General features: G+C 45.2%; 1 protein-coding gene across 3 annotated transcripts in view; it reads right to left on the reverse strand.

The window, feature by feature from the left end:
• Positions 1-5,282: 5,282 nt before the first annotated feature.
• ARHGEF37 (Rho guanine nucleotide exchange factor 37) overlaps positions 5,283-14,512 on the reverse strand; it is a 104,505-nt gene continuing 95,275 nt past the window's right edge. For 2 of the 3 annotated variants that reach the window (XM_053200387.1, XM_053200397.1), the window contains exon 13: positions 5,766-6,059. In XM_053200387.1, the coding sequence (XP_053056362.1) occupies positions 5,781-6,059 (279 nt within the window). In that variant the 3' untranslated portion in view covers positions 5,766-5,780. Of the gene's footprint in view, positions 5,325-5,765; positions 6,060-14,512 lie in introns of those variants that run through there. The other variant, XM_053200416.1, reaches the window with a different exon arrangement.

Consider the following 14,512-nt stretch of genomic DNA (forward strand, 5'->3'; position numbering starts at 1 on the left):
TTGGGCTCAGGTCGTGATCTCACAGCTCTGTGAGTTCGAGCCCCACATCGGGCTCTGTGCTGATGGCTCGGAGCCTGGAGCCTGCTTCGGATTCTGTGTCTCCCTCTCTCTCTCTGCCCCTAACCCACTCGCATTCTGTCTCTGTCTCTCTCAAAAATAAATAAACATTAAAAAAAATTTTTTTTAATAAAAAAACAAATGCGAGATACTACTTTGGAAAATAGTTGGGCAGTTTTTTAAAAAGTTAAACATATACCTCCCATATGAGCCAGAAATCACATTCTAGGTATTTATACAAGAGAATGTTTTTAAAAATACGTCCACATAAGGATGCACATGTGAATTATCATAGAAGCTTTGTTAACAATAACCAAAAGCTGGAAACAACCCAATGGTGGGTTGAATAAACAAATTGAATGAATAAGCAAGTGATGAATAAATAAACAAATCGTGGTAATGTTCATTCAATGGACTAGTATTCAGCAATAAAAAGGAAAAAAACGACTGATGCAGGCAACAGCATAGATGAATCTTAAGTGCATTATTCTAAGTGACATATGCCAGATTCAAATGACTGGAGAGTGTATACAGTTGATGCTTGAACAAGGCCGGGGTAAGGGGCACCAATTCTTTGTGTAGTTGAAAATCCACATATCACTTTTGACTCCCCTGAAATTTAACCACTAATAATATTCCGTTGATCACAAGCCCTACTGATAACACGAATAGTCAATTGACTCATTTTTTGTATGTTACAGGTATTGTCTACTATTCTTTTGTTTACAATTTTTTTCAATGTTTTTATTTATTTTTGAAGGAGAGAGAGAGAGAGAGAGAGAGAGCATGAGCCGGGAGGAGCAGAGAGAGAGGGAGACACAGAACTTGAAGCAGGCTCCAGCCTCTGAGCTGTCAGCCCAGAGCCCAATGCGGGGCTCGAACCCACAAACTGAGATCGTGACCCGAGCCGAAGCCGGACACTCAACCGACTGAGCCACCCCAGGCGCCCCTATTAAAGTAAGCTAGAGAAAAGAAAGTGTTATTAAGACAAGCAAACTTTTTGGCATGATAGAAATTTTCTAGACTGCATTGTGGTGGTTACATAACTGTGTCTGTTTGCCAAACTGATTGAATGTTATACTTAAGTTGGTGCACTTTATTTTATATAAATTACACTTCAATATAGCTGATTTTTAAACTACATATCTCTTTCGTTGTTTGTTAACATGGATTGCTTTTTGAGGTAGTGAGTGTCCTGACCCTGGAGGATTCCAAAGATAGGCCAAATGGATATCTGTCAGGCATGTAGTAGACGGGATTCCTGAGTTGGGTGCAAGCCCAGATAGATGGCCTTGGAGTACTTAGGGTTATAAAATTTAGGCTTAAGGTCAGTATTGCCTAACGCGTAGTAGAAAGAACAATGGTCCAGGAGTCAAGAGGCATTCATTCATTCGCTCATTCATTCATCATTTACTGAACACCTCCCATGTGCCCTACACGGCTCAACCGTGCTGAGCCTGAGCTGGTTCGAGTCAGGATTCCGTGCAATCACAGCTAGAAGAGCCCTAACAAATGTAAGCCCATAACTGAGGATTAAATTGGCTGATACTGACTGCAAATGCGGAAGGAGATCAACGAGGGCTTCAAGAAGTCAGGGAGACCACCCACCCTTCTTCGTCTCCATTGCCTCAGCCTTGGCCCAGGCTGACCCTGCCTCCCACCCAGACAATCACAGCAGCCTCCTGACTCGTCTCCCCGAGCCCGCTCTAACTTCTGTGGACCCATTCCGTGGGCCCAGTCTGGACACAGCAGTCGGAGGGTTTCAGCGGCCTCCTGAGATCCAGATCTGACCCCACTACTCTCCCGACTAAACATTCTCCCATGCTGTTTCATGGACCCAGATTAATGTCCAAGCCCCTCAACATGGTTCATAGGACCCCCAGTGACACAGCTGTAGGTGGAAGGAAGATCAGCCAGGGAGGAGTTAGGGTATCCCTGTGGGCTGGGCCGGGGAGCAGGATGGCATGGAGAGATGATCAGGAAGCAAACCCAGCTGGCTGTGGCCTGGCTGTACTGCTGGCCTGTGCAACCCAGGCCTCCCTTTCCCAGATCATGCGGCGATGAGGCAGGTGATCTGGAAGGGTCCTTTCACGTCCAGAGGTGTAAGTCTAGGCACGTTGCCTGGCTGCCCCTCTGTCTCTGTCTCTCCGTGTGTCCCTCTCACTCAACAGACACCTTTGTAGAAAATTATTATGTGTGGATATGAGTCACAGATTAAAACTGGCTCAATCTGCAGGAGGCTTCCCAGCCCATCCTGCTGACATGATTCTCTGCCCAGAAGAGCTCGAGGGTCATGTTACTGACCGGAAGTGCAGAAGAAAAGCTGGTGAGTGTACTTAGAAATGGGAGAAAGAATGCACTTATAGCCACTGACACTCTCCAGACAATGCTCATTCCCTGGAATCCAGTAAAAGGAAGTGAGTGGGAGACAGAATGGTCCAGTCTATCAGATCTTTCCGATGCCGTGTGTCCGGAGCGCTCAATACACTACTGGGGAGGTGTTTCCTTCCAGTCAAATGGAAAGGTCGCTAAACTGGCCATGAATCAATGGGCCCCTCAGTCTTGGCTTGACCTTGACGATGTTACTTCATTTCTTTGCCAACTAATCCAGCACAGTAAGAAGCTCATCTTGTTTGTTAAACATTTCAGATTATTTCCAACTTCATAAGCGATACGTGTTCATTAAAGAAAATATAAAGCACGAATAATTAAACATATATTTCTTGTTTTGAAGTTTACTTATTTTAAGAAAGAGACAAGGAAACAGAGAGAGCATGAGTGGGGGAGGAGCACAGAGAGAGGGAGAGAGAGAATCCCAAGTAGGCTCTGCACGGTCAGCATAGAGCCCAATGTGAGGCTGACCTCATGAACCCCAAGATCATTACCTGAGCTGAGATCAAGAGTCAGATGCTTAACTGACTGAGCCACCCAGGCGTATGTATCTATATCTATCTGTATCTATATCTATATCATCTATATCTATATCTATATCTATATCATCTATATCTCTATGTCTATGTCTATGCCTATGTCTATGTTTATGTAGATATATCCTTTAATCTCACATTTCAACAGAACAAATGCTTTTCTGTTTTGACCAAAATGGTATTGCAATTGCACATTTCCTCCTGCACCCAATTATTTTCTTTAACAACATGTTGTGAACAGTTTTCCATGTCATTAAATTTTCTTCTACATGTGATTGGATACCCATGGGTATTCTCCGATTGAGGCCAGTCTCTGTATTTCATTTCACCCTTCAAAAACACATCCAATCCCCAAAGCACTGGCAGGCACTATAGGTTTCCTGAAGATTCTGTGGGCCGTGTAAGGGAAAGTTATATCGTTCACCAGGCTCAAACGTCCCACCTGATAGTTCTGTCCTCCCTGTAGTCTGGCTTTCCAGCTGCCCCTACATAGGTACAGGGGATTTTGATTTAGTCAAATCAAATTCTGGGGAGTATTGGTGAGTGGCTGGGTGGTGATGGAAGGAGGGACAAGCCTGGCTTTGATCAGTCCCTCAAATCAGGGCTGAGCCTCACTTCATTCTAACTCCTCTGTCTACTGTGTATCCAACCTTCTTCCTTCAGACATGTCAGGGGTCAGTGGTAGACTGACAAAGCACAGGAATATTTCCTGTGGTGTGATGTGTGGGAGGATCAAAGGGGAAGTATCTTTTACCCCAATGACCCCAGCCCCAGTGAACCTGGCCCAGCTCATGTGGGACCATGATCCTCCCTTTCTCTCCCTAGCTTCATGGGTACTGGAGGGAGGCAGTCTGACCAATTGGCACGAACTTTGGCCTAGTGTTATCACTTTTCCTGAGAAACTCAAAAGTGGCCAAGCAAACCAAAGGTCTTTTATGACCAGGAGGACAAAAGTCCACTCCAGCCATTAGCCATTGATTATTCCTCACCACGCCTTGGGCAAGATCCTTGCCCCTGTCTCACAAAGAGTACAACTGAGAGTTACTCTACCAGGTCCCTGCATGATGCCGAGATGTCTTATCAGACTTGGAGGCAGGCTTGGGGCTTGTTCAGAGAGAGAAGGCTTCTTGTTTGTTTGTTTTTTAATGTTTTATTTTTGAGAGAGCGCAAACAGGGGGAGGAGTAGAGAGGGGTGGGGCAGAGGATCTGAAACCAGCTCTATGATGACAGCAGGAAGCCCCACGTGGGTCTTGAACTCATGAAGCATGAGATCATGACCTAAGCCCAAGTCTGACACTCAACTGACTGAGCCACCCAGGTGCCCCAGAGAGAGAAGGCTTCTAAAATCACACCCACTAAAGTTGGGGGTGCTGGGGTAGGGGAAGGGAGCCCCGTGCCCCGTCCTGCAGAGGACAGATTCATACCTAAAACCAGGATTCTTCACAACGACAAAACGGTAATCGTGTGAGGTAAAGGATGTGCTAACTAACCTTACTTTGGAAAATATTCTGTAATCTATACGTTATCAAATCATGACATTGTACACCTTAAGCTTACACAATGTTATATGTCAACTGTATTTCAGGAAAGCTGGAAATACATGCATAAGTAAACAAACAAATAAGTAAATAAATGGTAAATCAAGGCAGGATGTTTTCGTCCCTGGTAGGAGTGGCAGTAACGATCTGTATCAGGAACTTTAGAAAGGTCTTAACCCTTTGGTCCAGCAATTCCATTTCCAAGAATCGCTCCTAGGGAATTAATCCTCAATATGGACAAGGCTCCACACAGAGAGGTGTTCATCGTAGTATTATTCATGACAGCCGAAAAATGAAATCAACCATGCCTATGCTTAGCAATGGATGAATGGCTAACATTTAATTGCATTTCACTGTCGGCGAAGCATTTTCCCTGCATTGTCTCACTGAATCCTTGCAGGAACCCTGGAAGGTAAATACTGGTATTATCCCCATTTTGCAGGTAAGGAAACTGGGGCACAGAGAGATTAAAGAAAATGCCCAAGATAAAATCATTAATAGCACAGCAGCGCCAGGATTTCCAGCAACAACAACAAAAATGCTTCTGTTGAAATGGTTTTTATTAAAAAGGATCAAAATTCATATATGGAATGATCACAATTATATAAAGCGATGATAATAATAATAATGATGATGACTCAGAGATTTATTTATTTATTTTGAAGTTTATTTATTTATTTTGAGAGAGAGAGAGCAAACAGGGGAGGGGCAGAGAGAAAGAGAATCCCAAGCAGGCTCCACACTGTCAGTAGGGAGCCTGATGTAGGGCTGGAACTCACGAACCGTGAGATCGTGACTTGAGCTAAAAGCAAGAGTCAGACACTTAGCCGACTGAGCCACCCAGGCGCTCCTCAGAGATTTACTTTTAAAGACCTCAAAAAAATATTATAGTATTTCTATGCTATAATACCTATAGTATCCTCTTTAGGTACTCACTCGGTGTGTGAATATTTTGTGACTTTTGGTGGGGAAGAGTCTACTTTTCCCTATTTGACACAATTGCATATTTTTGTAATTCAGGGGAGACATGAACTTTTGTTTGTTCTTAAATAGGAATTTAGAATTAATACTGCAAAAGGATGGTTCTCAAATGGAAGTATTTTAAGCAACAGAGGAATTATCCGGGGTAAAAGGACCTTACCAGAGTAGCCACTAGAGAACCCGGGAAGTTTCTGACTGGCCCTCTTTGGTCTGACCTAGCATTACCTCAAAAGTATGCAAAGGACAGCAGAGCAGAGAAGCCAAGTAGGGGTGAGGCTCAGAAAACACATCCCGGGAGAAAACTTCCAAATGTTGGTCCCAGACCATGGGGGACAGCCCAGGAAGGTTTTTCAACGACACGCCGGGGCACAAGGAAGCTGGAGGCATCTAGGCTTACCTCTGTCTTCTGCACAGCAGGCAGACAGCAAGCTCTCCCCGCTGTGGCCACACCAAGGGGGCCAGGGAAGATGGCCCCAGGGCAGGCCCATTTCTCTCCATCGGTTTTCTCCCAACACATGCACACCCACTTTTTAAGAATGGATAATTCTTGCTCAACCTAATGTAAAAGAAGAATAAAAATTTATTTTGAAAACTTTGTCTATAACATACCATCAAGGTGGAAATACTGCGTTTGTTGGACAAATACCTTTCGAAACAGCCCCCACGCCGCTCCTAGAGAGGAATCCGGAAGCCCCTGCCCTCTGCCAAGCACTGGTTCCACCAAGGAGTCGTGAGGGCTAAGGAGGCTTCCGATGGGGACAGAGTGAACGCCTTGGCAGGCAGGGCAGGCCATCCGAGGGCAGCTGGAGAGACAGGGCCCAGGGTTTGGGCCAAGGAGGCTACAGTGAACAGGGCCGAAGGGAATGGTCAGGGGCTGCTCAGAGGTCAAGGTCAGGCCAGCACATGCTTTACCAGCCGCCTAAAGCCAGTGCCTTTATGTTTAAGAACTTGGTTAATCACAGACTTTTTCCAAAATAAAATAATAGATATCATTATAGAAAATGCAGAAAAAAAAGAGAAGTAAAAATAATGACCATTTTTCTGATACATTTCTTTTATTTTCAAATGCATTTTATTATTAAATATACTTTCCCTTTGAAAGTAAGCTAGGAGGAGTGTTCTGTGTTTCCTTTAAACTTTCCTGTGTTGTTTCAATGTTTGAGGAACACCTACTTTATTGATGTTAAGTAATGTCTACTGTTACTTTGGTAAACACAAAATACGGCAGAAACAGTATATTTTTTTTACCTGAATATCTTTCGTCTAATGTTTGGGAAACTTTGTTTTTTAGGATGCAAAGCAAATACTCAAGAAAAAAGTATATATCTTTGAAAATGATATAACTCAAGAGGTCCAGAGTGAAAATCAGCTCCCTTCCCTCCCTCTCCCGCCTCCTAGCCACCCAGTTCCCCTCTCTGGGGAAAACGGGTTTTTACTGCTTTTTATTCATGTTGGCAGAGAGTCTCTTTGCATTTGCAAATGTACGTGTTTACATTTTTTAGTGATGTGTGTGTGTGTGTGTGTGTGTGTTTACAGTAATCCAAGTACTGCGTTCTACACCTTGCCTTTTACACAGTACAGTTGGAGGATCTTTCCACAGCACATGTAAAGAGTCGGTTGGCTGTGACCTCGCTCCTATTGACCTAAAGGGTCCTTCTTGGTGTCTAACCAGAAACCCTGACAACTCTCAGCCCCTCTACTCAGGCCTGCAGCCCCAAGCAGATGAGAGAGACCGGGAGTGGGGTGGTTCAGAGCTCCCTTGACTCCCTCCCTCCCTGCCTTCCTTCCCTCCTTCCCTCTCGTGCTTCCCTCCCCTCTCTCCCTCCCTCCCTCCCTTCCTTCCTTCCTTCTTTCCTTCCTTCCCCTCCACTGCCCCCCCTTCTTTCTTTCCTTTCCTTCCTGCTTTCTAAAATGAAAACAGCTCATCGTGGCTTTTATCACTCTGATTACTAACGTAAAACATGCTTAATTGTAAAATGATCAGAAAGTACCAAAAAAGAAAAAAAAAAGTCAATCCTACCACTACCCAGAAATAATCACTGTGAACATTTTAGTGTCTCTCTTTCCAGTTATTTTTTAGGAATGTATGTATTTTTTTCACCATTTTCGAGTGTACAATTCAGTGACACTACATTCACAGTGTTGTTCAACCACGACCACTACCTAGTTCCAGAACATTTTCATTGCCCCAAAGGGACACCCTGTACCCATCAAGGGGTCATCCCTTTTCCCCTCTCCCAGCCCCGAGGAACCCTTCATCTGCTTTCTGTCTCTACGGATTTGCCTACTCTAGATATTTCCTATGAAACGGAGTCATGTAATATGTGGTCTTTTGTGTGTCGCTTCTTTCACTGAGCATAATGTCCTCAAGGTCCATCCGTGTTGTGACCTTTATCAGCAACTTCATTCCCTTTTATAGCCAAATAATATTCCATTGAAGGGTATATCATACTTTGTTTATCTATTCACCAGTGGAGGGACCTTTGGGTTATTTCTTCCTTTTGGCTGCTGTGAACACACACATATAAGCTTTTGTTTGAACACTTGTTTTCAATTCTTTGGGGTGTATACTTTTTTTTTTTTTAAGCAGGCTTCACATCCAGTGCCGAGCCCAACACGGGGCTTGAACTCACGACCCTGAGATCAAAACCCGAGCTGAGATCAAGAGTCGGACACTTAATTGAATGGGCCACCCAGGCGCCCCAGTTTGGGGTATATACTTAAAAGCAGACTTGCTGGGTCGAATGGTCATTCTATGTTTAACTTAGTGAGAAAATACCAGACTATTTTCTGCAGTAGCTGCATCATTTTACGTTCCTACCAGCAATGTAGGAAAATTCCAATTTCTCCACATCTTTCCCAACACTTGTTATTTTCCACTTGTTTGTTTGTGTTATAGCCATCCTCATGGATATGAAGTGGCATCTCATTGCCATTTTGATTTACATTTCCTTAATGACTAATGACATTGAGTGTCTCTTCATGTATTTGTTGGTCATTTGCATGTATTCTTTGGAGAAATATCCAAGTCCTGTGCCCAGGTAAAAAGTTGGGCTGTTGGGTCTTTTCGTGGTTTACTTATACAACTTCTTTATACATTCTGAATACAGACCCTCAACAGATATATGACTTGCAACTGTTTTCTTCCATTCTGTGGGCTTCCTTTCACTTTCTTGGTTGTATCCCTCGATGCATAAAGGATTTTTATTTTTATGAATTCCAGTTTACCTGTGTTTTTTTTTTTTTCTTTCCTCACTTGTGCTCCAGGTCATAAAGACTCACTCCTATGTTTTCTTCTTATAGTTTTAGATCCTCATATCCCAGACTTTTATACATTTGAGTTTATTTTTCATGAGCTAAAGGTCCGACTTTACTCTTTGCATGTCAGATACCCAGTTGTCCCAGCACCCTTTGTTAACGAGATTATTCTTTTCCTCTTGAATGGGTTTAGCATCCTTGTTGAAAACCAGTTGTCAAAGATGTGTAGAATTATTTCTGGACTCTCCATTCTATTCCACTGACCTATATGTAAGACTGTTCTCATGCAATACCACGCTATTTCGATTACTGTAGCTGCAGAGCACGCTTTGAACTCAGGAAGTGTGAGTGTTCACACTTAGTTTCCTTTTTCAAGATTGTTTTGGCTCTTTGGGATTTCTTGCAATTCCCGATGAATTGCAAAATTGGCTTAAAATTTACCGTCTTAACCATTTCTTAACTATGATAACCATTTTGAAGTGTACATTTCAGTGGCATTAAAAACTCCAGAACTCTGGGGCGCCTGGGTGGCGCAGTCGGTTAAGCGTCCGACTTCAGCCAGGTCACGATCTCGCCGTCCGTGAGTTCGAGCCCCGCGTCAGGCTCTGGGCTGATGGCTCAGAGCCTGGAGCCTGTTTCCGATTCTGTGTCTCCCTCTCTCTCTGCCCCTCCCCCGTTCATGCTCTATCTCTCTCTGTCCCAAAAAAAATAAATAAACGTTGAAAAAATAAAAAATAAAAAAAACCTCCAGAACTCTTTTCACCTTGTTAAACCGAAGCTCTAGGCCTATTCGACGGTAACTCCCCATTCTCCCCTTCCCACAGCCCCTGGCGACGGCCATGCTACTCTCTATCTGTATGACCGGACTACACTGAGTGACTTATGTAAGTGGAATCACACAGTATTTTTCTTTTATTAGTGACTGGCTTGTTTCATTTAGCGTAATGTCCTCAAGGTTTATCCATGTTGTACCGCGCGTCAGAATTTTCCTCCTTTTTGAGGTCAGATAATGTTCCCTTGGATAGACGCATGCCACATTTGCTTCTCCACTTACCTGCCAACGGACACGTGTTGTTTCCGTGTTTTGTCTGCTATCAACTCAGAGACACAACTGTCTCTTCAGGAACTTGTCGACAATTCTCTGGGGGTGTATACGTAGAAGCGAGATTGCTAGATCCCCTGATAATTCTATTTTTAATTCTTTAGGGACCTGCCATACTGTCTTCCACAGGGGCTATACCATTTTACATTCCCACCAACGATGCACAGGGGTCTAATTTCTCTGCCTACAACTTTTTTTAACTTCACATATGGCCATCTTGCCGTGTCTGTGGTATCGAGGACCGCCTAATCATTTCACCACATTTTACAGCTATACTACAATTTGTTGCAATGATCTCTTCATGTCGTCTCGCACAGTTATTTCGAATTTTTAACTATCATAAATAAGAATGCCGTGAGCTTCATTATAATGTACATCTTTGTGCACTTAGCCAATTATTTCCTTTGGATAAGTTCCCAGAAGTGGACTTCTTAGGTCGGAGGAGAGGCATACTTCTAAAGCTTTGATGACTGTTGCCAAATTGTCCTCCAAAAGTATCAGACCAACACCCACTGTGAACAGCAGTGGAAAGGGTTTCTGCCTCAAACATGGTCCACATGATTTTCCGCCAGGCCAGCGTAACTTCCAGAGGGAGAGTGTAAGGGCCCCTGGCATGCTCCTTCACTGGGCAGAAACCTTGAAGAAAATAGGAACAGTCCCATTCGTTCAATAGAGAGATCCTCCTCTTAGATGCGGAAGGGGCCCCGCCGAACTGTCATTACAAAGATACTTTGTTTGGGTTTCGTTGATGCTGGCTTGTCTGTTGTCTGTTTCTTCCTCTAGGCTAGAAGCTACATGCAGCCAGGGACGGTGTCTGTCTTGTTCACGTGAATGCCAACGTCTTGTAAAGCACCTGGGACAGGGAAGATCTCAGAAAATGTTAGTTCTCAGTAGGATGGGGGACAAGACAATTGACCACAAGCTGGAACTCTGTGAGAGTAGGGATGGCTTCTGTCACCACCTCTGCGTCGCCAATGCTCGCAGAGTCTCTGGCACATAGTGACTGCTCTGTATTTGTTGACTGAATAAATCAAAGTGCCCGGCTCTAGAGTGTCTTTGGCAGTTAGCAGATCTGAAGACTCCTAGTCCGGTGCTCTTTCTTCTGCCTGCTGTACTCTCTTACGTAAATTATTCAAATGTCTGTACTGAGTTTCCGTCTTTATGGTCCCTTGGTCTCTGTGCCCAAGGTCTCTGTGCCCATAACAGCCACACTGCTGCGGCCAAATAGACAAGCATGGGACATCACCTGTCGGCAGCTCTGAAGTTCCATCCGACACTCTCAATTTTCCAGTGGTGAGGACCAGGAAGGGAATTTCCCCGTGCGTGCCCAGCTCTGGTCCATCTGTGTCCCCTTCGCTTGGATGCTGTTCTGTAGGCTGGAGTCAGCATGAGAGCTATTTTTGACTAAGTGGCTACCTAATCTTACATAACCCTCAGCGATTCAGGCCAAGGTCATTCGGCTTAGTGCATGAAAGGCACTTCAGAGACAGCGACCCCCCTTCCCCAGAGCCCCTCTGGGAGACCCAAAGCTTGGAGAGTAGTGCCATGATGGTGACTCCAGGCCCCTAATACAATGCCCAGCGAGGACCTTCTGAACACAGCTCAACCTCTGTAACATTTCCTGGGGGAATTCCCCCAATACCGCGTTCCGATATCCCTGGCACTTGGATGGGATTACAAAGCCAGGAAGCAGGGTACTGGGAAGCCCTCACCACCACCCCATACACACACCCAGACCCTCCCTTAATGTGCAGGTGCAGAAGCTGAAGATACTTAAGAGGACCCACGGATAGATAGGCGAGATCTTTGTCCCTCCTGGTGGGGAAGTGATAAGCCCACATTTCAATTTCAGCTTTGTTTTATTGGAAAAGAGATAGAATGGCATTCAGGATCCTCTGGAATTGAATCCCAAATGCTTTTCTTATCTCATTGGCAAGCCCATAGCCAAAAGCCCGACACGTGATAGATACGCACTCAGTGCTTAGTGAATGGAGTTCACTGCCTGCCCCGTCAGACTTCCTGCCACACCCAGCTGCCTGCCAGTTGCTGGTGAACCCTGTACCTTTGCATATGCCCCAAGACCTCAAGTGCCTCAAACCACCTCTCAAGATCCCCATAAACAGGAGGTGCTGTTCTTAGGTCTATATTTTCCTGACACGCTGCTTACACTTCTGTGCTGAGCTTCCTAAGGCATAAGTGATATGCACTCTTTTGTTTTTGCTGCCAGACTGGGAGCTCCTAGAGGACAGGCCGGGCCCTTCCTCGGCACTGCATTTCCAGCACGTGTTGTGGCCTGGCACTTACTGGACCCCTGTTGATGCCGATGAGTTGGATGGATGGGTGACCGGAGACACAAATGAGGTCGGCAGTTCACAGAATCATTTGTGTTTCAAATCCAGTGCGGGCTAGCTGAAGGGGAGAGGCAGGGAGAGGCAGGGAAGGTTGAGTTGATGAGTCAACATGTTGAACACCCAGGGAGTCCATTTAACTCTTCTCTCTTAAAATTATTTTAATCTCACAAAGAATTGGTGTTCATTGTAGAAAACACAGCCCGGCTGCAAGAAAAGCATTTTTTTAATTAAAAAAAAATTTTTTTAATGTTTATTTTTGAGAGAGAGAGAGAGAGAGAGAAAATCAGAGCGCGAGCAGGGGATGGGCAGAGAGAGAGGGAGACACAGAATCCGAAGCAGGCTCCAGGCTCTGAGCTGTCAGCACAGAGCCCGACGCGGGGCTCGAACCCACGAGCCGCGAGATCATGACCTGAGGCAAAGTCGGACGCGTAACCAACGGAGCCACCTAGGTGCTGTGAGAAAATCACTTTTAACACTTCAGAATACCTTGTTGGACTTCTTTCTCCTGTTGACCAACCCCCTGCCCCATCATTTTTACAGAAATGGAACATCACTCTGCTTCCTGTTTTGTTATCTATTTCCTTTAATGCTAAGTAGAGGATAACTGAGATTTTCGGCCAGTTCCCTTCTTCCCTGTTTAATTCTGGAACTCTCATGTTAGGTTAAGGATGCCCCTCCCTTGGTCTTAGTTGACTGGTTCAGTGGCAGGTCTTGACCCCAACTGGGTCACCCACAGTGCCAACCTGCCCTGCCCACAACTGGACTGGTTCTGGTTTGGGTCCTTGACCACAGGTGGCCAATATATTCCTTGCTTAAAAGTTTTTGGATTTGGGTGCAGTCTTTCCTGTGTCTAAACCTTGTTTCCTCATTATCTGGTCTGCAGTGAGAAAGGGAGTCTGGACATGGGGAGAGGCAAAGATAGCAGATAGAGAGGAAATCTTGGAGCTGTCTGAATCCCACATTCCAGTTGTCTTTAAGGTCTGGTCACACCATGGCCCTTCTAAACCTTGGATGTCCAAGTCTCCTTTAGATTCCACAAGCCAATAAGTCCTCCCTTTGCTTTTTCCATTTGGAAATGGATTTCTGTCTCTTGCCACCGATCGGCCCTTGACACACACACACGTCATGGACATAATTCCACGTAAGTAACGTACACATACAACATCATTTGTCATGGTGGCAGAGAGCTGTCGGAATTTTTACTTTGAACCAATCTCCTGTTGTTGGCCATCTAGATTATTCCCATGTTTTTCACTGTGATGAGAAACATTGTAGTAGACATCCTCATGATTTCATCTCTGTTCCATGCACTATTTCATTACAAAGAACTCCTAGAGGTGAGATCGCTACAGCAAAGGGAATTCAAATTCTTAAGACTTTGTGACACAGCTTTTTACTGCCTTCATGCTCTGTGACCATTGCCTCTTCCAGCGTCACCATCTACACTGCTGTTGGACGCCTTCATGGTTTTCATTGTTTCAAATTGCGTTGGCCGCAGTGAGTTTGACCTTCAACGGTTTTGGCAAGGGGACGGGTCCAGGTTTGGGCTCCAATCCACTTATAAACTGTGTCCAAGATTTCTATTGAAAACAGTAGATGTGGGGTCAGTCACGGTCACGAGCACTTTCAGAGGATTTTGTAAACACAAAGACAACACGGGGGACACTGGGCCTCATTGGGCCTAGGGGTATAAATGAAGGATGCCCAGCTTCATGGTCACTGGCTGGGTCTTGAGGTTTATCCCAGAAGGCAAGGGAAGAACATAGCTGTGAGAACATGTCTGACACCTCCTGCCAGGGAGCAGGTCATGGTCTTTGATCTGGGAGGTTGGGGGACAAATCAGCCAACCGTCCCCGTGCTGAGCACTGAGCCCAGTTCCCAGGTACAGGGGACGAGGCACAGTCCCCACCACCCTGGAGCTCCCAGTCTGGTGGCAACAGCAGGACACTGAATGAGACCTACCATGAAGGGCAGTGCGGGTCACATCCGGCCGTACTGGATGCCTTGGGTGAATAGGTCGGGGGTTCATCCTGTTCAGACAATGGGGAAGCCTTCCTGACAAAAATGGATGAAGCGGAGACTTGAAGGCTATGCAGTGCTAAGCCCAATGAAGGGTGAAAGAGAGTGACCAAGTTCCCAGGCAGAGGAAGCAGATGGCACCAAGGCCTGGAACTAGGAAAGAACGGAGAGCATTCAGCAGAAGGGAAGAAAGTCCCTTGTGTCTGGAACATGGGAGAATCTGGTAAAAAGAGTGAAAGTTGAGGCTGCAGGAATGAGAGGCCTCTTGCTGGCTAGCCC

Source organism: Acinonyx jubatus, chromosome A1 (genome assembly GCF_027475565.1).
Source record: "Acinonyx jubatus isolate Ajub_Pintada_27869175 chromosome A1, VMU_Ajub_asm_v1.0, whole genome shotgun sequence".
Lineage (NCBI taxonomy): Eukaryota > Metazoa > Chordata > Mammalia > Carnivora > Felidae > Acinonyx > Acinonyx jubatus.